Here is a 24,786-nt window from a genome sequence, read left to right as displayed (position 1 = left end):
TGTAAATGATTTATAAGTAAAATTATCCAGCTCAGTTGTAACTCAGTCTGGCTGGAAGCAAGCAGGAATGCTTAAATCTGTTTCAGTATAAAATAAGATTAAGTTATATTAGCAGAAAGTTAATTAATATTCTCTTGTGCTTTTAATGGAGAAATAATTTTAGTAGAAAATTTCACGAAGCGATCATTAATTTGGTCCTATGTAGATATGGTGCTATGTGTCTATAATAACTGGATCTCATGATGTGTTCAGAAAGACTCTTAGTATTCTCTGTTGTATTTCTTGTTTAAGAAACTACAATTGAAGTATTATTCTTCTGCTATTTCAGCATTGGCTCTTGTATAGAATTCTCTAAGATAACAATAAACATTAGCTTTCTACTTTTTCTTTTTCTCCTCCTGGTTTGATTTAATGCAGAACCGGCAGAGGGAGACAGAATATGTTATTTCATGCGGAAATAGAGGTGTATCTCTGGTTCTCGTAGGTTGGTGGTTTTCATATCCTTTCATTACACGTGAAGGGAAGTGCCTTAAATGTGGTCAGGCAATAATTGGATGAAAAGGCTTAAAGTCAGGCTGTCAAATAAATGTTGTTCACAAAGGAAGTATTAAGTTCCATATGTGAAATAGTTAAAAAGTGGTGACAAATGGCTTCTTAATTATAACTGAGATCATTAATTCTCACATGGTTGTGGAGGTTATTTAGAAGCTCCCGATTGAGCGAGCTGAATGTTTTGGAGTCCAACTACAGAAATTCAGAGGTTTATGTATACAGTAATTAGTAATACTTGTGATCTCTTTGAGTACATCTTCACTGGATAGAAAACCAGCACAAATTGGCATCATCTGGGCACAGATTGCTATTCTGTATGTTCCCATGAGATGGACAGAGTTTCCTGGTAGAAGACTGAGCTATGAAGTCTCTTCAACTTTTCAGAAAATGTTACTGTCTCTGTAGCATCAACTCTCCTCACAGGGTATAGAACTCACTCAGAGAAAACTGGGAAAGCATTGCCTGATGTTGTAGTTGTATGAGTTTGTTAGGAGAGGACTGAGCAAGATCACCATCAGCAGGTGTCTCTGGATAAGTGCAACTTAGACATGCAGAAGGCGATGATATGGAGAAGGTTCATGGAGGACTGTCTCCAGTAAGAGGGGAACCATGTGAAGCAGGGGAGGAATGTGCGGTGTTCACTCCATCTCCTGAGAAGGAAGAAGCAGAGAGCTGACTGCAACCCCCATCCCCTGCCCCCTGTGCTGCTGGGGGAGGAGGGAGAGAGATGAAGAGCAGAGCTGAGCCCGGGAAGAAGGGAGGGGTGGGGGGAGGTGGTTTTTGATGTGATGGTGCTTCTCACTGCCCCATCTTGCCTGTTAAGTGTTGGTTTTGTTACTGTTTGAATTAGTGATGTTTGGTTGGTTGTTTTTTTTCCCCTAACAAGATTGTCTTTTGCCCTCTTTTGTCCAGGACCATGACCATAATGGGCAAGCCAGCCCTCCCTGTCCTTATCTCGATTCAGGAGCCTTTTACTTTATTTTCTCCTTCCCATTCCTGAGTGGGAAGGGGTGAGTGAGTGACTGCGTGGTGCTCAGTTGCCCTCTGGGCTCAAACCATGATACCCTGTAACACCTCAATTGCTCTGTTTTAATATTTTTTTTATTTCTTTATGAAGAATTAAGTTACTCAGTGAAGGCTGCTACTGTGGCAATTTTGCCCTCCCCCATCCCTCGTTTCCCCCCGCCCCCCATCTCCATTGTTACAAATTAGGGGCCAAATTTTAATCTTGTATTTTCTTTTCATGTTTCTCACTTCAACATCTGAAATATATGTTAAAGAGGAAGATGGTCTGTATTAAAAATTAAAAATATGTCTTCAAATTCAATTTTTTCATTTGCAATTAGAAGAGAGATTATTGTATATTTTCTGTGTTCATCTCCTGTTCTGATTTCCAAATGGATGTGAAACAGGTCATTCATTTAGAAAACAATGTCTCATTTTTAAGGTGCTGATCTAGTATGTTTTAAATTTAACTCAGTAGCTCTGATGTTTGAAGCCAGATGAATCTTCTTCAGTAACTTCTTATAGCAATAACTATTTAATTGATCTATCAAAAGTGCATTTGTCCTTTGATGCGGTTAAAATAGGAGGTTTACTTCTTATGGAGTCTGATTTCATGTGACTCATCCTCAAATGACTCAACTGGCTGCATGTTTCAGTTCAGTAGCTTTCCCATTACCTCATCTGTATTTGTATGCCTGGTTACATTGCTAGTCTCTACCCTTTGTGGGTGCTAATGAATTTGATCCTTTAAATTGATGCTGTTGCTTTTTGAAATGCATACTTAAGAGACGTTGCTTGTGGCTACTTCTTGTCTTTCTTACTGAATAGTTCTTAATTTAGTTCTACCTGGGTTTTTTTTGTCCTTTGAAGCCTTTTGGTGCTTAAAGGGTAATGGAACAAAACAGAATCATGAGCTTGAAACTGTCATAGTCATCTTAAGTTGTTTGTTTAAACTGTTGTCAAAGGTAGGCTGAGGTTTTTTTACAGTCAGTTGCCTATTTGTAGCAATGTATGTGTAAATAAATAGAATATTGCTATTGATTTTTAATTATTTCTATTTTCATCAAATTGCTAGTTAAGCTTCATAGAGTGAAGGCTTTCTCTGTAATTTATGACTCAAGATGTGGAGGTGGGCTGAGAATTGTTTAGCAAGGATTTTGTAATCCATTCTGTGTCCTGTGCTGGTTTACAAGGGGTAAAGTAATGGGACAGTTAGAAAAGGAGAGCACCTGTATTTAGGGACGGTGGAGCTTGACTCAGTGGGGACGGTAGCTGTGTGCTCGGTCCGTAAGCTGTGTTGGGCCACTGGGCAGCAGTCCTTTTGATCTGGATGGTGAAGTTCACCTGCCAATCCCTTGGGTATGGGCTGTGCATGGGGGGAAAATGACTGTAGATGTAAGTGTGATCTTAACTAACTTGTTCATTGTTACCTCACATTATTAATAAATTGTGTGATGCTTAAAATGACTACTGGAGAATCCTTCAAAAGAGCCACCTATAGTGGTGAATATAAAATTAAATGCCTTTTGATTATATTTCATTCAGCTTCAGCCAGCCAAGATTCTGGGAAATCTGAAAGCTTATTGCATTGCAATGGGAGCTGGACTGAGAAGGTTAAAAGGAAAGTAATCACTAGACTTGGAGGAGAAGGACTCCAAACAGCATCATTCATTACTGTGCGCCAGGTCATGAAGAAATGTTTCAATGAGTAGGTGTGTGTTATGTTTAATATTTGCAAATGTAAATTAGATTGTGTATTCTGGCTGTCTACTAGTGAGTCTGTGAGAACGAAAAGAAAAAGTGAGTGTTATCAAACAGAATACCAGCAGTGTGGAACACTGAACAAGATGTTGGTGCTTTGCAAGGGCAACAATTTTTGTTTTTAAATGCCATTATGAGTTTACTGTTATAGTATTTTATACAGTTTTGGAAGTTATCCACATGAGAAGTGCCATCTCTGTGTTAAAGGCTGACAACTAATTACTAACTGAGTAATTCTGGAGAGATTTTAGGTAGTAGTGAATTCCATGGTTACTTTCTTTTGGTGAGAATACATTCTTGGAAGTGGTCTCAGAGCGGTACAGCAGGATGCTGAGAGCTGGGAAGGCAGTGTGAGGGGAAGTAGTTTAACGGAGCAGCAAGTCAGTAAAATTCTGGTACAGCACTGTGCTGCTCCATTGCCTCTCATGGGAACTATCAACTAAGTTCCCAGACTTGAAGTGTAATTGTGCTGTTGATGGGATATGAGCATAGAGCATGGATCTAGTAGGTAATGAATTCTGACAACTTCGATCACTTGATGAGCAGTAGCATTGGTGAGCCTTACGGGGAGAGACCACCCCACTTCATTGTCTCCAGCCAGCTCTTCAGGATGATCTGTGCTAGCCCCAGCAAGCTGACTGGTGTGTGAGTCAGTAGAAGCCCTTGGCTAGCTAATTCAAAATACTTAAACTGACTCCTATATTCTCCACTGTAAAAACAAAGCTGTAATATAAATTCTAAATTGGCAAACCATCCAATCAGTTTCCTTACAAACGTGGCAGATGGTGTAATTATGCAGATTTGGTATCCCGAGACCACTTTGGGGCTAATTTGTTTCTTAGCTCCCAAGACGAAACAAAATTTATTTTCTGGTGTTAAAAAGGAGATTTTTTTTTTTTTTTTTCCTAGAAAGAAAGAGTCTGGATTTGCTCTCTGATTTGGTCATATCTCGACTGAGAAGTTCTTGTGGTCTGTGCCACTGCAGAATATCAGATTCGAAAAATGGAAAGAACTAGTGATTAAAGCAGTACAGAACCTGGAATCCTCACTTTGAGGGAAATTCTGCTTTAAGAATACAGCAACTAAAATAATCTTGTTCCAGCATGAAATAAAACACCCACTCACAAAAGTCACTTGCTTATGAAGCAAAATTCTGAAAGCTTACATTTTGAACTAAAATATGTTGTTCAGATTTTGACACTTTACCCTTTTTAATTTCATGTTATGTAATGAAGTGATTTTTCAAGCAAGATGTTAAAATGTTTAATCCTAAAAAGAGTCAAACTTATGCTTTTAGTGTTCAGAAATATGTTTCCATCAAAGATAACATTCTGCTGTGAAGGACTTTACTCTCCATAAGTTGGTATTTTATGGCAGAGCTTTCCATTAAAGTGGTTCCAACCAGCTTTGTTACTGAGATCTTCCTGGGAACCTGCAGCCAGCCATCTCTGCAGCTCACTCCCTGGCTGCTCAGTGCTGGGATTGCCAGGCTGGTTTAGGGAGCTCAGGAGCCAACATAAATTCCTAAGGTATGTATTTTCCTTCTGCGTCTTTAGGGATTATATGAATCCTTACTTTTCCGTGTCACATATTTCACACTACGCTGCTTTCTCACTGCTGAATTGTCTTATCTCCACCAAAAATACCTCCCTGCCCCTTCTGAACAAATGCCATCTCATATTCCATCATTGGCTAACACTTGCACAGTTCTCAAAGATGGCTTTTATCATGGGCTCCTTCAGCTGCATTCTTCAGGATTTAACTAAGCAAACTCTCTTGGCGGCTGCTTCGACTGGTGGCAGGATCCAGAGGTAGGATTGCTTTTGTTACAGACCCTGGGAGTCTGTTCAGGATCTAGGTACTTCCAGTTTCAAGTGACACTGGGCAGTGCTCCACATCAACAGCGGGTATAAGAATATACCTGACAATTTTTTCTTCTAAGTATCATTCCACTGCTGCTTTTAATAGGAAATTGGCTGCATTCACAGTTGGGGTCACTGCTGCTGGTAAATTCCTGGGGACAGTGCTGAGCCTGCTGACTAAGAGACACTTACCTCCTTGATGGCGTTGCTACCTCCCAGCTCCCCGCTGCTGCTCATTTTCCAGTTCAGTAAGCTGCTGTCTCTGGAGGGGTGGGATTTTCCTTGGAAGGGGATGTGCCAGGGGATCAGAGCTAGGTGGAAGGTGAGCAAAATGAGCAGCTGACCTCAGGCACTTGCCTCTGAGGGAAGAGAGACTTCAGCTGCCTGTGCTCTTCTGCCTGTTGAGCCTCAAACTTAACCCCAAATGTACCTCAGACCGCAGCAAGTGGCTGCTGAGGACAGCAACTTGCTGCTTGGGAGATACCAGACCTTCACCCCCAGTGTGGTGAGACCTGGGAGACCCTGGACACCCAGCTGTTGTGTCCCATGTCTGTATAAGCTGTGGGCCCTGCGAAATTCAGAGTCGTACCCCTGCATCCTTCTCCCTCCACTTCGAATACTTGTCCTGGGAAATGGCAGACATCTGGCGTGAGGACGAAGTGTGGCTAAATTGACCTGTCTATAAAGTATGTCACTTAGTCGTGTTCTGTACTTGGCCTTGGCTGCTGACGGAAAAGGGGCACCCTGTAAGGATCACCTGAGGTGGTGAGAGCATTGGCCACTGCTTATCTAACCACAGTTAGTTCTCTTTCTTCCCCTCTCTCCCAAAGAAATAGTTCTACAGTTGTTTTTTTTTTTTTATTTTGTAGAAACTTGATGGGATATTAACAGTTGAATGTAGTTCCAATATAAACAATTATTCTTGCAGAATAAATACTTCATTGCTTATTATGGAACTGAACAGTAAATTCAGTAAATCCTTCTGTAAGCAATATTCTGGCTGTTGAATCTAGGCCCAGTTTGCAACAGAAAATGCAGATTGTTTAGTATAGGAATGTATAGATTGCAGAATCGCCACCAAATTCTTGTCCTGCAACATTTGGTATAGGATGTTGTAAATATTCTTTGTCAGCATGCTAGCAGCTGTGGTAATAGTGAAATGATTGAGTTAGTGCTACACCTGAGATTGTGTTTATTTTGATTATGCATACAACTCAGAGTGTAACTTTAATCCTGTTACTGTTGCAAAGTGGTAGCTGACCTCGCAGGATTAGATTTGTGATTCATGTAAAGTTTTGAGTCCACTGAATTACACTTTTCACAACAGATGTGCCATGAAAGGTTGAGGTATTGGATAGTACTCGTTATGTAAAATACTTCCCGAGTATTAGGAATTGGGATTAATGTGACAGATTATTGTGCGTGGGTATCCTGGTTTCAGCTGAGATAGAGTTTTCTGGATTACTTACCAAGTAATACTTGTAGTACTTACATACTAATTTGCCTGAACAGAGTGGTTCTCAAACCAGTGATATCTTAGTTCTCTAGTACTGCAGTAACTTTGGAAGGTGGGATTTGATGAGCTCAAACTGAGGAGGCATGCAGTCACCTGAAGGAAGGATGCTGCTGTTTGCTGACACTAGTCGGAACAGCCTGTTCTCCATCTACAGTCCCTGTCAGTCAGTCATGTCCTCAGAAATAACTGTCAGACACCACTGTTCCCTCTGCTCATTTGCAGCTAGTCAGGTGGATACCTGATCAGTGGTAAAGTCTGTTTAGTCTAATAGTTCCCTGAAAAACTGGAAAAGGGAGGCTTTAATTTAGTCACGCTGGGATTGTTGTGGTTAAATGAGGCAAGGTGCCGATTTCCAGATGGGTTCAGCAGGAGTGTGGCACTGAGCTCATCCCACTGCAGCCCAGCGTGTCTGCCTGGGGCAGGGCGAGGGTTGGCCAGGGTGGGAGGAGTGGGGGGTGCCTGGCCCAGCTGAGCAAATGGCTCAGCCCGCAGGTCTTTGTGCAAAAGTAGTCATGCGCTTTGTTGCGAGGCGTTGTCAGCGCCCCGGGTATAACCTAGGAGTTCATTGCATTAACTGGGAATTTGTGAGGAAGCTGGCTCTACAGCTGGTGCTGCCAAAGGCCACGTGTGAAGGAGCGGTGTGCGAGAAGTGCACCCGAGTGCATTCATATTTCACAAATCCTTTAGATGCTTCTGAACTGGTGGCAGATCCTGCTCTGATTCCTGCAGGTAGGGAAAAGCCATAGCATCTATGGCAAGGGTTGGACAATCAGGATGTAAGGGTTTATTTGTGTGTACAAGCTCACAGCAGGGGTGGTGGTGTGAGCTGCATAACTATAATACTGTGTCAACGCAGTCTTTAATCTTTCTCTGACAAGCTTTTGGATGTGGAAACAGCCTGAGAGAAAAAGTTGTGCAATTAGATTGTATGCATAGTCTTTCATACTTGCCTAGTTTAGCATTACCTCCTCTTTTATTCTTCTGGGGATTACACTTCGGTACGAGTAATTGTGCTGTTCTTTTTTGTAATTAAATGCCTTAATTTTATTTTTTTTTTATTTTTACCATTGTGAACTTGGAGGCGGGTTAATGGGGCTTCACTGAAAATGCCTGACAGGGTATGTGGCCTTTAAGTAACACAGATGCATTTTTATCTCTGAATATTACAGACACTAAACATTCTTTGGTTGAGTTAGTCTTTGAAGAAAAGATTTTCTGGATACTGAAGATCAAATGGAGGGTAACAGCTGCTTGGGATAATTAGTGCTAGGAATAGACTGATTTATGGAGCATCAGGCAGAGCTAGCAGCTATGTTTCTGCAGCTTTGTGAGATAAGCTTGACATTTAAAAACAAGATGCCAGAAAAGTGGGCTGTGAACTTAGTCTGTTTGGAATAATAGTCCTCCTTATCACTCTGTGCTTGAGCAGCTCTGGAGGAAGAGTTAAATGAGAACCTCAGATTTTAAAATGCTTTTCTCTTTGAGTTTGTTAATAACCTGAATTTGACTTACCGAGCAGTAAATGAGTGCTTCTCACATACCCTTGAAATTTGCCAAGGAAGTCAAGTCCATGTTCCATCTCTATGTTCAATCATTTTACTAGAACTTTCTAAAAAGAAAGTGACACAAACCTATCGTTTATATCTTTTTCTTAATAAAAATTGGAAACCTCTTGCTATGTTTGTCCAGCAGTGAAACAGTTTCTACATTTATTTCCTTATAAATTATAGTTACCTCCCTGTAGTCACAGCAACCTGTACTGATCAATGTTTTCCCTGCCATCCATATAATACATAGGGCCAAAATACAGACCATGAACAGGTTTTGGTTCTTTGGTTGGATTATGCATAATTGATAGCTGACAGTTTAATGTGGGGTTTTGTGGTGTTGTTTTTTTCAATATGTTACTGCTAATTTCTTATGTCATCCAATGGTTACTGGCAGCAATAGCTACTGTGACTTAGATCCTGAAGGAAAAATAATTATCCAGTGAGACTAAAGGAAGTCAGAATGGGGAGGTAATCAATGTACATAGCTGATCTTTTTTTTTTTAAAAAAAGAATACTAATCTGAGGAATTAAATATTACTAATATTTATAGTAAAGCCTAGAGAGGCCCAGTGAAGTCAGGAACCTAATGAGCTGGCCACTGGGCAAATACATGGTACTAGGCTCTCTGAAAAACAAGCTTTTAATGAGACGAGACTACTTGAAGGCTGGTAGAAGCAGGACATGTTCAGAGGAGTGAAGTGAGTTCTCCTAAAGTACGCAGTAGTAAATAAACAGTCAGAGCTTTGGTGTTACCAAAACTCCTGCTTGCATGGTTGTACATATTCAAAATCAATTTTAATGGCTCAAGGCTTGAGTACTAAATGAGCCTTTGATTAATCCTAAACACATTCAGTTCAATAAACTTGTCCTGTAAGAGTGGGTTTATGAACTGAAATTTTGTTACTTAACTGTTGATTAAAAAAGCTTGGAGTAGTAATGTTGTTGTAACTGATAACTATTTTTTCCTCTTCATCTTACAAGCTTCAGCAAAAGAACTGTCTGTATCAAACTTGCTTAGGTGACTACTGTACGTACTTTTTTTTCAGGAAGGGGAGGTGGTAGTTTGAGGTCTGTTTGCTTTGTTAGCTGCTTCCTTTTCCAACACTTGCAGAACGCACTCTGTGAAGCTATGGCCCACATGGGAGATGAAAGTAATTGTGTGGTCTGGAGGACTTTGGGCTGCAATAGCTTGACGTACATGCAAAACTTCAGGGGGTTTCCATTTCTTTACAGAATTAGTGGCATCTGCAAATAGGAACCAATGTACATGTGCTCAAAGAACTGGAGTGATGGTGGAGGACGTCCGTACAGACTGATCAAGATTTGTGGTTCAGGGAGCTCTATGGGGCTTATATGAGATTCTCTTGGAGTGAAGCCCATTCCCCTCCCCAACCCCAGAAAGGGTTTTGTTTCTGTTCCTGTGTAACAGAGCTCTGTCTGCAGAGGCCATGAGTGCTGGGAGAGGGAGGATCTGTGCTGGAAGCAGGAGTCTCTTATCCCTGGGCAGTGCAGGAACAACCTGTCTCTTTGCTACGTGCCTAATGAAAACCTTGCACAGCCTGAGTTTAGTCTTTGATGGATGTCCTTAGCTTTACTCATATAAGAACTAAACAACGTACAAAAACTTCTGTGTATAAACATGGTCCCATTCCTGTAGTGCTTCCTGGCCCAAAGCAAAGGTGTTTTGTGGTTAGTCATTTTCAAACTTTGGCAATTACTTTTTAATCTAAGATCTTTTAAAGTCTTCTGTCTGTGGATAAATCTCGCCTTGAGGAACATAGGGTGGTTTTGCTTTCTTTGATTATGTTGGGGGGATTAAAGTCTTGCTGTTTCTGAAATAGCAGTTCAGAGCTGCTGATCCACACTATAAAATTCAATTTCTGTGCTAGGTGCTAAGCAAATAATCAGATTCTAATAAAGGAAGAGCAGCTCAGTTTTAGAGCTGGGAGGCTGCAGTCTGCTATGACCTCCATTCTTCTGCAAATATCTTAAGCATGCCTACAAATCATACCTGTCAGAATTATTTTTTCATATATTGCATTAGTGTTTCTGCTGATCTGGTGATTTGTTTTTTAAAATGACCGTGTAACATTTAAGCTGGATTCTGGGGTTTGAATACTGGCCAAGATACGCATTTACTTCATGTTGTTTAGCATGGTCAGAGAACATTCTTGATTTTTATAATCATTCTTTTCAACAATATTTTTATGTAGGCCTCTTCAAAGATTTTTCTTCTTAGTATGTTCCTTACCAAAATAATATTTTTAATTCTGTGCCTCAGTAGAGACAGTTAATATTTCTGACCAAAAAAAATGGGCATTTGCTCTCTGAGACCTCACTTCAATTCATTACTTTGTATTTCATTTAAAAGGTTCTCTATATATTTTATTGAGCATGTAAGCATTGCTATGACTTTTATTCCAGTTGTTAACTCTAGACTTTGCTACTGGTTACTACAGCAGTTAAAATATATTGTTACTTCAGCAGTCCTTGCATGACATGTCTTTTACCTTGCTCGTGAGATGCTAATATCTGCTTAATGTACCTGAATATGATCTGCTTTACTGTTATTGCTGGCACATGAAAGCAATGAGTAAAATAAATTTATACCCTGCCCTCCACCCTCTCTCCCCCATTTCTTTTATTTCCTTCATCAGGACAACATAGATCATCGTGCTCTTCAAATGGCAATTATAACTTTGGAGTTTATTTATACAGTCGAACCAAATTAGAAAAAAAAAAAAAAAAAAAAAAAAAGAAACCTGGATGTTGTTGTTGAATTCCATCTGTTCGTTCCCATCCCATCCGTATCCTGTTGTCCCCCCCACACCCCCTGCAATTTCACAACATGATAAGATCCATCCACTTACTTACCTATCATTCTTCTCTGATTAAGTTTGTTGGAAACATTTGGAACATAGAAAGCTTCTGCAAATTCTTTTTTTGCTGGGTATACTTTTGTCCTTTTGGACGACAACATACATACGTACAACGAATTAAATATAGCAGTGGACTTCAGCTTGCTATTAACACACCTGCATTTCATGTCCGTACATAGGTGTTCATATGAGTGCTAGGTGCCTATGCTTCCCTTATGGTCATTGTAGATCTAGTCAATGTCTTGCTCTCATTTCTTTAATATCCAAAGCTCTCCACAACCTACTCTTTTCTGTTGTTACATCCTTGTCATTTCTTACTCAGTATTCAAGGTTAGCTCATGCCTCCTACCTCCATCCCACACTTACTTTAAAACAAGCACCTTCTCAATTTCCCCCCATGTTGGTATTTCCTTGTAGATGTTTAGCTATGTTGAACTTGTGTTGATGATTAAAACCTAATCCCTCAGCTCTCTTACTGAGTTTATGCCTTTGTATGTGTCCCTTGGTACTCATCTTTGCCACAAAGTCTACAGAAACACAATAACAGCTCTTATATTAAAACTACTGTCCACCATGCTTTCCAATATCATCTGTCTCCCTATGCTTCTCCATATGCTAATGAGTTTTCTCTTATTTAAAGCAGGCAGTCTGTTTTTTGCTGTGCTTGTACAGCACCTACTGCAATAATGCTGCAGCCCAGAGCTAGGATTTATGAGTACTGCACTGAATACAAATAGCTTTAATAGAATATCAGGCATATTCAGTTGTGCAAGTTTGTTGTCCTTTATAACTGGTGTAATAAGGAGAACTAAATTCTGTCTTGTGATCAAGCAGTATTATATTTAAGCCCCTTTTTGTTTCCCCCATTGGTAGTTCTGAGTTAAACCACTGCTTTGTTATTTCAGTGTAGCCATCGAACCTTATGTTAAGATAAAGGTTTCCACAGTGCATCTATTTTGTAATGTTCCAGTATTTTTTTTTTTTTTTTCTCCTTCTGAAATATTTGAAGTGCCTCTCCTCTGTGGTGCATAACGTTTAAAAATCATGAGTTGGTTTCTACTTTTCAGGAATTCTTTCAATTCTCTCCTGTTAACCTCTGGGAACAGTCAATTCCCAGTAATGGGCCTGGGGTGAAATAAGCCACCCTTTGTACCCAGTCCATTGTCACCGGTTGCTGTCACTTGTGTGCTCAGGGTTGCTGAATTATCAGCAAATTTAGTTCTTCTATCCTCTAAACAGTTTGACCTAGAAACTCTAGATGCTGCAGGATGCTAGCTTTTTAATGGTATGATGGTGAGAGTTGGTGACATAGGAGAGTTAATCTGTGATGTAAGGCATTTGAATATTAACATATTCCTAGCTTGCAATGTGATTGTGTTGTAGAGACAGGTTTAAGAACAGCTTGTAGCTTGCTACTGAGTGGTTTCCTAAAGAACCCGGGAAAATAGGGGCTTCACACTCTACTGGATTGAACGTAGGTGTGGGAGAGAGGTACGTGCTGTTCTGCTGTTGCCTTATCCCTGGTACTGTACAGATGTCAAGTCTTTCTGCACCTCCCTCATTCATGGAAATAGCTCCGTATTTACAGAAGGAGGGAGGTCGTAGGCAGGTTCAAGAGGGTTATGGGCACGTCTGTACTTCTGTTTTAGCAACCTGTGATGCTTTTGAGGGCTTTCATATTCTCGCCTACGTGATCCAATTGCATAAGCATCTTGTGCCACTCTAAGAACCTATGAGTTGAGGGACTGATTCACTGCCTACAAATGTGGTGCCTCCCTAGCTGGGAAACTGGTCATCAAAACTCCACCCCATTGTGCTGTAAACTGCTAGAAACTGCTTTCACAAGTGATTTACAGATGCCTTCATTACAGATATATGGCATGTCAAGTATTTTCACTGATGCTGGAAACATTTGGCATACTTCTCAGGGTGTATCGTATCTGCCAATAATTTCAAGAAGCAATATGATTATGGATATTATTCAACTTGTAAATACACTTACTAGGCGTAGCTGTCCGTTGCTCCCAAAAGAGAAGTTACAACACACATTTGTGGGCAGGTGATGTTGGGGTCTAGGAGACCTGACTATTGAAGGGACCTTCCCTTTTCTCTTATCAGTCATGTCCTAGTGTATGCACATGTGTAGTACAGAAGGCAGCAGTGGATAGTGCGTATGGGAGGGAAGGGGGAGAATGAAAAAAAAAGAACAACCACCAGCCAACCACACCTGAAGATCATAACAAAGAGTCTTGAGTATGAAGTTCTCTCTTGGCCGAATCCTGATTGTGATAAGCTGAAGGATCATGTAGTGCATGTACAGTCGTGAGCTTCTTGCAGGAGTAATAATCTTGTAGATTACTCTCCCGTTGAAAGATATACACTACAGTAAGGAGTGCTATTTTAACGATGTTCTCTAGGTCAGTCCTCAATATATATGGCTAAACAAAGTGCAGGCAATATTCTCTTTGAGACATCTTAGCTGTAAACAAAGCCCCTTGGCCAGAGAGTGCTCTCTAGTAAGCGAATTTCCCAGATCCTCTGTTTGTCTTAAACCCTCCAAGAACAAGGGAACTGTTATGGGACTTCCTTCAAGAGAAGGTTCTATTAAAGAGTACTTACTGTGTTGTCAGTTTTTGAAGGGAGAAGTAAGTAAGAAGGCTATGTGCCTGAAGTCTAAAGGAAGAGGAAGCATTGGACTAGATTTGAGCTTGTTTGGATTTGTTTCTCAGCTCTGCTGCATGCTTCCTGAGACTAATCATTTAAATCTTGGTTCTGTTTCTGAAAATAATAGATGTTATTTCCTGTCCATTGTGTAGTTTATATTTGTGCTGAATACCTTTATAGGCAAGAATTGTCTCTGTTCTTTTTGTTTGTGATATCTATTATAGGATACAGTGAGGTCCTGAGCTCTTTTCTGACATTTATGTACAATGTAATACAAATGATGACTAGTGCAATGGAAAAGTTTAAAATATTAATGCTGTGTTGATGAGACTGTGGTGTGTCAACACACTGCACCGTTTTCCTGAGCCCTGCTTGTTGGAAGTGTGTAAAATAAGCTTCTCTAGGCACAAACAGATTAGCAAAACTTCATTTTTATATTGGTTCTGGAACCATCCCTTGTCCAGTAAAGGCAACCCTGGATTACCTCTCTGAGTATAGAGACCAGCTTGGTGGCAGGACTGAATCTGTTATTCCAAAATCGCCTTTCTCCTTCTGTATAACAAAGATCTATCCACTCTTACCCATAGACTCCCTCCTCGTGCTCATACAGCTGTGGATATGCAAAACAGTGCTGCAGGCTCTCTGCTTGGCGGTCCACACCATAGTTACAGCTAACTGGTAGATCAGAGCATCTGCCCCTCTGCAGTAGCGAGCCAGTAACAGAGGCTGGAGAGCAATCCTGGCAGCGCAGGGAGGGGGATGCTCTACCCCAGGCCGAGGTGGGAGGAGTGCTGGGCTGTGCCACCTTGCAGGTTTTCGTGTTCAAGGACACGCACTGTAGCGTTGTTGTAGCATTCGTGCCCCTTCAGTGTCAAAGACCCAACAAGCCAGAAGACTGTCTTCAAGCTGCCAGAGGGAGGTGACTTCATTTGGTGCGTTGGAGGAGTGTGAAACTCCAGGTGGGTCATGCTTGTTTTTAGGATTTTAGGATCAAGCAGAAGAAGGTGGGGCTGGTTTTGGCAGAGCGGGGTGTTTAATAAAGAACACATACAGAACTGGGTAGGATAGGAATTTTGTGCTCCAGTGGTAAAGATGGTTTAATGGGCTAAATGTATTTTAAATAGTTTTGTCTCCTGGGAGAATCTCAAACTGCCTTATCCTTTCTTCCTTCCAAAGTGGACATATTTCATTCCATGCGTTTTCTCTTATACACTGCAATTTGAAAGTCAAATACTTCCATTTGAAGCTCATGATGAACTAGAATGCACATCAAACATGTGTTGGTACAGACTTAAAATTTCTTGATCTGCTAACCTCTGTAGAGCTATTGAAGCCAAGTAGTAATGGGGTTACATTTTCTGGTTTTTGTGGGCTCTTAAAGATAGTATATGTAATTCTGGGGCTTAGCAGACAATGGCCCTACGATGTGGTCAGTACAACAGGTTTTCCCTTGTGGTTAGAATACATTTCCCCTCATCCTATTGATACCTATTTCTTTCTGATATTTGCTGTATCAGCAGCTGGTATAATGATGCTGCCTAAACGTAATTTCTAAAATGCTTTGGGATGGAACATATTACAGTATTATCACACAATATATTTATTACAATGTATTTTTTTTCATGAGTACATGTTGCTTTAAGTATTTTTGCTAGCTCAGGTGTCCAGAAGAGTGGCAAACAAGCTTTCTTCTCAAACTTTCACTGTTTTGCTGGGATGTTGTGATATGAATCTGAATTACAGGAGGTCACTACACTTTTCTGAAATAAAGGGAAGGATGTGGAGTTCATGAAATACAGTGACCCAGCTCAAGATGTTGTGCCATTTTTAGTCTTTTGATTATGTTCAGTCTTCCTTGCACACATCAGAAGACAACCAGTGAACCGTGCCTTCCAGTAATCCTGGGTTTAGGTAGTTAAAGCTCCATGCAAACAAACTTGTCCTTTTCTTTAAAAGTGCAGTTGGTCTGTGACCCCGTTTCTGCTGCTGTTCCTGTCACAGCCCTATCTGCTAGTGCTCGTTCTTGCCTTCCAGCTGCCTGTCTTTTGCCTTATTGTCCCAGTGCAGACAACAGAGAAGTGGGCTAATAAATGGGGAGGTTTAAGGTAAATGGAGTTGGTTTCTTTTTGTCCAAACCTGACAGTGATAGGACTGATCACCGTAAGGCTGATGATAACAATTGAGCAAGTGATATATGTGAACTAGTATTTCTTATGAAGAATATTCTGGCCTTAAAAAGTCATGGTTAGCAGGTGGTGGTGGCTGCAGAGATACCAAATGTGAGGAGGTAATGTTTTGCAGAAAGTGACTCTGTTATATGGGAGGAAATAAATAAACTACAGGGGGGGAAAAAGGAGTCTCAGATTTGAGCTGAAATATCTGGGCTAGCCAAAATGCTTTGATATTCCCCTCCTTTCCCCCCCCAAATGTATCTGAACATCATCTGTCTTGTCAGTAATTGCAGGTGAGGGCTTGTGGACATGGCCAGACCTCTCTGCATTGATGAATCAAACTAGATTCATGATGACTGGTGACATCTTTGAGTTCAAATTTGTTACGTTTTCACCAACTGGGAACTATGGTGATTTATCTGAAATTTCCCTTGAAGACTATGTACAGCTTAACAGTGGTGAATATGGCAAATATATACAAGCTGCTGACATGCAGCATCATGCTTAGATGTCTGCAAGTCCAGGGTGTGGTGCAGAACACATCTTGCCACAGGCAAATTAGAGGTTTTGCCTGATCAGTGGTTAAAACCCAATGCCATCCACTTTTCTAGAAGCTAGGCTCCTGCCCTTAAGATATGTATATGTATGTATGCTTAATGGGAGGCTTACCTGTGCCTCTAAAATCCATTTGTGCTAATGATCCAGTGAGTCATCAAACCCATTAGTATGGCTTGGCTTCTTAATTTTATCTCCTGAAGTTCATTTTTGGATTTTTTCCTTACGAGTAATGTTGTATTAATTGGCTGGCATGCGGGAAAGCTTCTTAGTGGTATGCTGGTCCTTGGACGTAGCCATGTCCCAAGAAGTCACAGAATGATTGTCTTGATTGTTTCTAGTTTTCTTACAGAGCGACAAGGTGACAAGTAGGAGAAATAGCAGTAATGAGGACGCTGGATTCTCACTTTGAGAGCTGATTATCCTCATCAGTTAAATACTGATGTCTGTCTTAGAGCCAATTTGTAATTGTTTAAAAATTGAAGGTAATGTGATTATGTTCAGTTTAGTGGGATGACTGATTCTCACTGTATGGATAATGAGTGGTTCCTGACATTTTGGCTATGGCTCCTGACACTTTGGGCATTGGCATGTAGTGTTGGGTTAGCCAGTCTTGAAATGATCCAAGAACAATATGGTGCTATTTGCGTATGGTGCTCAAGGAAGAAGAGAATAATAGTAGATTACATGGTTATTTCGGTATTTAAATGTTTCTGTTACAGTCCCGTTGGTACAATCTGTACACCTAGGGAGATACTCATTCCAAATTTGATGCTTTAACCACTAAATCATCATCTTCAGTTGGCACTAAAGTGATTTGCATCATCTATATCAGCAGGGAAGTGTCACCTTTGTTAAAAAAAGAACCACCGACACACAGACTTAATGATCTATTCAGGCTGCAAGCTAGCAGCTCAAATGTAGTGACTTTTCTCCAAAACTGAACGATATTTAGAGAGGCATGATCAAAAATCACGCTTCTCTGAAAACTTAACAGTAACTTCTAAAGATAGCTATAACTGATCTTTAAAAAAAAGGCTTGTTTCTGAGTTTTATATTTTGAATATTTTATATAATTGGCTTTGCTGCTTATCTATTGGCAGTTTTCTCCTATCTTTGTAATGTGGCTGTGAAAAACATCTTTTCCATAAAGGAGCAAATTGTTGTTTCAAAACTACAGATGTTGGCAGGTAGACTCAGACTTTTGGTCTTTGAGCCCAACTAACGTGGTGTGATAAATCTGCTCTCCTTCCAAAGAAATGCTGAGTGGTTTAGATTGTAAAAGCTATAATTATTTCAGATACTCTTCCTTCTTGTCAATCAAACCACTAGTTTGAAATTCTTTATCAAACCCTTTCAAGATGCTGTTAGGTCAAATACCACTGGAAAAATGCATCTGATGAAATGCTGTTGAATAGTTTAATTGTTTAGTGCATGGCATGTCATTAGTAATAAGTGAAGCTGCAGTTTAGATTCATAGAAAAGGCTGTTATTCTAGTTGAGAATGTTCAAAGTCCCTGTGCTGGGGAGTCAGAAACAGGGAAACCCTGCAGCCTGCTTGCTCTTGCTGCTGCTGGGGCTGTCCCTGAGCACCTCTGGCTGCAGGACCTGACCCCAGCCTGCCCTGGCATCGAGATGCTGTTCCAACTGCCAGCCTCTCCTTGCTCCATGGTCTGGTAGCGCTTGTTGGACTCCTTCCCAGGACACCTTTTTGAAAGGGGCAGCAGGACTATGTACACATGTGGGCCAGAATCTCTTGTGAGAAGTCTCTTTGCTGGACGCAAAGCCGAGAATTTTCCCTCTTCAGATGTTTAGCTCATTTTATTCTCAGCAGAAATTCCAGTATTGCCCCGTTAACAGGGATCAAGTGAGCCGTGCCAGTATTGCACGTGTTGGGTGATCTGTGTGTGCAGCCGGGGGGGGCTGTGCAGCGGTCCTGGAGCCCTTGGCCACCCCTCAGCCCCACCACTGCCGCCTGGGCTCCCTTTATTTCTAACCGGAGCTGCTGCTTCCCTTCGCCTGCAGCATCCCAGGTGGTGCTGGAGGAGGAGAGGCTGCTGGTTTATTCAGGCAGTGATGCTAGGATTGTGGGCGGGAGCAACTCCCTTTTTTTTTTTTCCCTTTTCTCCCACTCCCCCCCCCCCCACCTTTTTTTTTTTTTTTTTAATTTCCTCCCCTTTTTTTTTTTTTTTTTTTTTATATTCTTTCCCCTCTCCTTGTCCTCTCCCTTCTCTCCCGCACTTCCACTTTGCTGTCTCTGCACTGCAGATCCCCGCTAGCCGGGAGAGCCGCGCAGCCGGGCCGGGCGCCCCCCCGCCCCGCCATGCCCCCCGCCCCGCCGCCTTAGGGCGAAGCTTTCGGGGTCGCGCTGGCAGCCGGCGCCCGGCGGGAGGGGGCCGCCATGCGGCAGGACAGGCTGACGGGCTCTCTGCGGCGCGGGGGGCGATGCCTGAAGCGGCAGAGCTCGGGCGGCGGCGTGGGCACCATCCTCAGCAACGTCCTCAAGAAGCGCAGCTGCATCTCCCGGACGGCGCCGCGCTTGCTCTGCACCTTGGAGCCAGGTAACCCGCTTCCCCCCCCCCCCCCCCGCCTCGCCCCAGGCTGGGCGGCGAGGCGGCGGCTGCAATCCCCTTAAGCGGCTTAACGGGGACGGGGAGCGGCCGGGGCCGCCGCCTCGGTGAGGAGGACGCGGCCGGAGGGCGATGAGGGCCGCGGGTAGGCGCGGCGGGGTCTGCGCCCCGGGAGCGGCGGCCTCTGAGGCAAATGGCCGCGCCTCGGCGAGGGGGCCGGCCTGGCTGAGGCGCGGCGGGGGTCTTTGCCCGGGCCGCGCCGGCTTCGGGGGCGGGGAGCGGGGCCTGCGAGAGCCACGGGCCGGGGAGCGGGCGGGGGCGAGGGAGCCGGGCCCGGCCCGAGGCGGGAGGCGGCCGCGGGCCCTGAGGGGAGGCAGCGCGCTACCGCCTTCCCCGGGGCGCGGCTCCTGCTCTCCCCGCTCCCATCTCCGTTCCCCGCTCCTCCCGTCCGGCGTCGCCGCCTCGCAGCGCTTTTGTAGCGTGTGGCTGTGCCCGGTTCCTGCTGTCCCCCTTCCCCTCTCCTCACCCCCCCGCCCCGGGCCGCGGCGTCGCTGCTTTCCGCCAGCCGCTCCCCGTCCCCCGCTCCCCGCCCCCGGCATGGCCGAGCCGCCGCGGCCCTGCGGTCTCTCCTCGGCATCACCGCACCGTTCCCGCTAAACCTGCCAACTCGCGGCTTGCCGGAGACCCCTCCTCCCGCCCAGCCTTTGTCTGCGGTAGGGTGTTGTCTAAATTCGCAACCAGGCCTTTCCTGAGGAGGAAGGCATCGACTCTGCGGCTGTTTTGGGTTTTTTTTTTTTTGTTTTTTTTTTTTTTTTTTCCTGGATCCTGCTTCAGCACCAAGATCTTTCAAGGAGCAGGTGGTCAGCCAACAAAGTGTGTTTGCTTTGGGGAGGTGGGCTCTCAGCAGAAGCACTGATGGGTGATCATTACTGAACGCTAGATTCTAATTGCCTGCCATCAAAATTTTGGATCCGTTGCTTCCTTATGAAGTATTACAAATTTAAAGTCAATTTACAATGTTAGAACTGACACTTGTAGCTAAAATGTTGTTGATCTGTAGCCTAATCGTAGCCATTTACAAAACATGCAAGCCTGAGGTCTACTGAAATGTAGAGCAATGCACAGAAATATGTAAGATTTGGTTTCCCAATCTATGAGCTGTGTGTGTGTCAAGCACACAATGGTGGCTGCTTCTGTGTTTCAGTTGAGTTTCAGATGCTATTATTCATAAAGTCTCAGATATATTCTGGTAGAGGTTTATGGGGCAGCTGTTATCAAGGAGATTTCCTGACTCGTAATTCCCACAGACACGTGCTCCTACAGTAGTCTTCTACTATCCCAGATAACGACGTTCTTTTACTTGCACTCCCACAAAGACATGGGGAGATGATCGGAACTGTAACTATGAATGCCATAGTCCTAAAACTAGGAAATCCCACTGGATTTGGGTTCCCATATTGTTCATATGTAAGTAAATACAATAGCGTCATTCAGGATGCATGCTTTCAAAGAGTGATGGAGACAGGGCACCAAACGAGCTCTTAAAAAGTGAGCTGACTGAAATTTTCTTACTGTGTGTCAGATGTCTGTAGTGAGAAGTTTATGTAGACTTCAGGTTTTAGATGTGCTTTGATTTATCGTAGTGGACTCTGACTCCTGACAAAAGTGATTTCATGCAGAGTTACTCAGAGTATTACTTTTATTTCTCATTTTGCAGATGAAAACCTACAGTTAGAGATAAATTACAAGGCAAGGCTAAGAACCTTCCTGAAACAACAAGCAACAATAAGGCGGTAGTTTATGTTGCCACTTTCTCCCCAAGCTTGGACTCCTATTGCACATAAAGCTGCTTTAGGCCTTCTTCCTCATTTATTTTCAATAAAATATTTATTGGCCTTCTATGGCAGAAGTTTCAACAGCTGCTTTTAAGTACAGCCAAGAACCTACAGTGATGTGCTTTGTAAGCTTGAAGCTATGGCTTTATAGCTTACATATGTGCATCAGAACAGATCATCTTCCTGTGCTTTTTCTGGTTTAGTATTTCTGAAAAAATCCCAGACTTTGCCCCATACTTTGGTTTAATGTTGCTGAGGAATAGGGATTTGATTCCTTCACCCAGGTACTTGTCTGGCCACAATATTTTACTCCCCTCTCCTGGCTCTTTATGTGGTTCTGTGATACATTTTGGTCACGCAGTGGAAGACTGCTAGGGTTTGGGAATCCTAGGGGTATAATCTTACCTCTTGCTGCCTTTTGTTGTCAGGTGTCATTGTGTATTTTACATGGAAAAGCTAACAGGACTGGGTTTTGTGGGGTTTTCTTTCTTTCTTTTTTTTTTTTTTTAAATGGCTTCTCTGCAGTGGTTTCTGGTGATCTGATTGCAAGGACATTGAACAATGCCCTATTTTGGCATTCCCCTACCCTTCAGAAGTTTGTCTGGTGCCAAACATGCATACCTTCTTGTGTGCTTCTATTTGTGAAGCTCGTCATTCATATGTGTTCCGGACACATTCCTAGTTACATGAGTTAATATGCTTTTTAGGTATGAAGCATCAGGTGAAAGTGTATAAACTGGAGGTGATACTTAAATGACACTGTAGCCTGTCTTGATGTAAAAGGACGGAGTTGTGTTGACAACGCCTACAGCCCTGAGAGTAGGAACTGTTGCTGTGCATACGGTACATTTCTGCCAGGCTGTCCATGCAGAGAAGCTGGGAGGAAAAGTTCCTGTAAGGCCCCAAGGGGTCATCTCTGCAAAGAGCATGTGTTTACATAATGGAGAAAAATGTGACCCAGAGATGGAGGATTGACAAAAAGGAGAAAATCCAGTGAAAATGGATGCAGAAGGTTTGGTAGGGTTGGATGGGTGTGGGGTACTGAGTGGGGAAGAAGCTGACGGGGAATCTAAGTTTGTGGGGAAAAGGCAACTGAATGCACAATTTAAGGAATTTGCTAGTAAGATGTAGCAGACAATGGAACTGTAAGGGAGAAGAGACTGTGTGTGGAAGAAGGCTCTGGGAAAAGGCTGTTGATGATCCAGGCAAAGTGGACAGGATTAAAACAACAGGACTGAGTGCAGGAAAAAAAAAGTACCATGCACAGGGGTGGGAGATTTGTTAGGGGAACAGTGGAGTTAGGAGGGTTTGGGAAACCAGGAGAGGTTGGAATCAGGATAGGCATTCATTTCCTTGAAGCTCTAAAATCCAAAGGCAAATTCAGTGAAGAGTGCAGAAATGCACATAATAAGGTGGTTCTTGTGCAAGAAATAAGTAACAGGCAATGAGATGCTACTCCCATCTTGCTGATTGCCATCCTGTAGATGCCCTGGGAAGTTCCTGGGTGGGTATAGCCTTCCTTGTTCTGCCTGTATTGTTTGTATTGCAGCTTTTTTTTACTTGCTTGCTTGCTTTATTTTTATATTGAACAAGATTATAATTTTTTTTGTTTTCAGAAAATGTAAATCCTTTAAAATGGATAGGAATGAGGAACCATATGATCTGTAGCTCACTCACCATGGTTCTTCCTCTCCCCTGTCACAAAACCATCACATAATTTGATCTTGGTAATATTTCTAACTGGAAATAAATAAGGGGACACAAACTCCGTGGCTTCTATAAGAGGTTACAGTGTATGGCCTGACTGAGATGTTCCTTTCCATACTGAAGAGAGCATGTTGTGTAGTCTGGTGTTACCACGTTATTCTCATTTCTAGTAATTTTCACACCTGTCTTAATTGTCTGCCATGATCTAATAAACTTCTGTAGATGGAGGTTCAAAGGTTTTGTTTCGTCCTCATTTAATCAAGAGAGACGGGTCTCTGGGCCCCTGTGTGACCTCTTTGGTCATGATGTTCATGTAAATTTTGCCTTACTCTGAGGTTGTATCTTATTGTAGTTGATCTTTTGCAGACTTGGCTGTCTTTGCTTGCATCTTTCTTAGGAAGCTCATAAGACAAAGAGAGATGTTATTACAGGGATCTTTAAGTCTTAGAAAACTGTGAAGTGATTAATATTTGACTGCTGAGCTAGAAATGAATACACAAATATTTTGGAAGGATATTGCTTCTTTGCTACAAGGCAGTGTTAGATAACATGTCAACATCTGTCACTCTATCAAAAGAAGTTCTTGGTCATGCTATCTTCTTGTATGTATTAGGGGTTTTCAGTACTTACCACTAGATTGCCTGAGAATGAGACTCACGTTTTCAAATTTACAGCAAGCGTGATACAATTATCTTAGTAGGTTACTGGCATTGTTACATTGCTTTGAATTATTATGAAGAGATTTATCTGTTAGGAGTCCCTGCTGAGTGCAATGGAGTTATGGGGAAGAATACTAATAAACAGTTGCTTCCATGAATAACTGTTAATCCTATAATGTTTTTCAAGACATTTCTGTTATGGTTTGAGGCTTTTATTTTTCTACATCTGACAAGCATCCCCAGGTCTCAGTGATACAAGTCTAAAATGCTAAAACTCTAAACAATACTGGGTTTTGTGTGAGTTTTCTTTCTCTTCCTTTTCCTCCACCAAAAAAAAAAAAAGCCTTGAAGGAGGAGGCTTTGTCTCTAAATATATATTTATCATGCAGTAAGGCTTTTAAATTACTTATTACCACTTCAGTATGCAAATGCTGAAAGGCATTTTACATTTCATAACTAGCAAATGCTGCTACATTTTGGGTTTCTGTCATACTCACAGTCTTAGTCTTCCAAAGCACAGAGTATTACTGGTGAGTTGATTAGCATGGATTTTATGTACTTAAAACCCTGCAGGATTAAGATCTGGTGGTTTGGGTTTGTGTTTTTTTTCTTTTTTTTTTTTTTTTTTTTTTTTTTTAATATATATGGCTTTTAAAATATATAGTAAAAATGTTTGGCTTGATATTCTAGAAAGACAAGAAACTATGCCTGACATGATTTTAAATATGGAGCAATACATCGTATTAAATTACTGAGGAAAAATAAAGGATTTATCCTTTATGCCAGAAGACTTGAGGGGGGACGGGGGGATGCGATGCGGCACCGTGTTCAGCACCTGAGCTCTGGACAGCGGCATTTGAAGGACCAAAGACTCGTGTACATTCAAAACGTGGGGTCGAAAGCAAAGTAAAGGTGTTACCGTTCTTCGTGTTGTGGCATGCTCCAGTGTTACAATCAGGATCTAGTCTAGTGTAGGCTAAACTTGAGATCCTAGTATTTTATGTAATAATGTATTTTATAGACTATTAGCAGGCATGTTTTATAACAATTAAAATGATTTGCTCATACGGCCAAGATAAAATCTAAGCTTAAATGAGAATACTGACCAAATGTACTTTATGTTCTGAGGAATTATAAAAAACTTGATATTCGGAGCAACAAAATAATTTTAGCACCCCAAACTTAGAAATGAGTTTTGAGTGATTAAATGTCAAGAAGTTGAAATAGGTGGAAAGAAGCAGTTTGTATATTTGTGTGTGTGTGTGGATACATATCATAGTTTGCAGTGTATAAATACAGTTTGTAGAATAGTGAACTACATGATTTTTTAGTGAAATGAGTTGTGTCAAACTACATCATTAGAATAAAGAGGGTATTACTGCATTTTAAAAACATTTTGTCCATGTACTACTTGCCATGTGCCTTGAATACACTGTGAAAACAGGAATTCGCAGAAACAGGTTGAAATGTAGTTGTTGAAACATGTAGCTGAAATCTTGT

The 24,786-nt window shown here is 42.0% G+C and overlaps 1 protein-coding gene across 10 annotated transcripts in view; it reads left to right on the top strand.

Annotated features, from left to right (window-relative positions):
- The window catches only part of TBC1D30 (TBC1 domain family member 30), a 57,549-nt gene that overhangs the window by 7,093 nt on the left and 25,670 nt on the right, over positions 1 to 24,786 (top strand). For 2 of the 10 annotated variants that reach the window (XM_042792013.1, XM_042792012.1), the window contains exon 1: positions 18,712 to 19,076. The exons of 4 other annotated variants lie outside the window; for them this stretch is intronic. In XM_042792013.1, the coding sequence (XP_042647947.1) occupies positions 18,917 to 19,076 (160 nt within the window). In that variant the 5' untranslated portion in view covers positions 18,712 to 18,916. 4 more of the 10 variants (XM_042792014.1, XM_042792015.1, XM_032999829.2 and 1 more) reach the window with 4 other exon arrangements.

The sequence above is a fragment of the Tyto alba genome, unplaced genomic scaffold (assembly GCF_018691265.1).
Source record: "Tyto alba isolate M040663 unplaced genomic scaffold, T.alba_DEE_v4.0 Super-Scaffold_2, whole genome shotgun sequence".
NCBI lineage: Eukaryota > Metazoa > Chordata > Aves > Strigiformes > Tytonidae > Tyto > Tyto alba.
The sequence above is the reverse complement of the archived record's forward strand: the minus strand, read 5'-3'. Positions and strand labels throughout refer to the sequence as shown.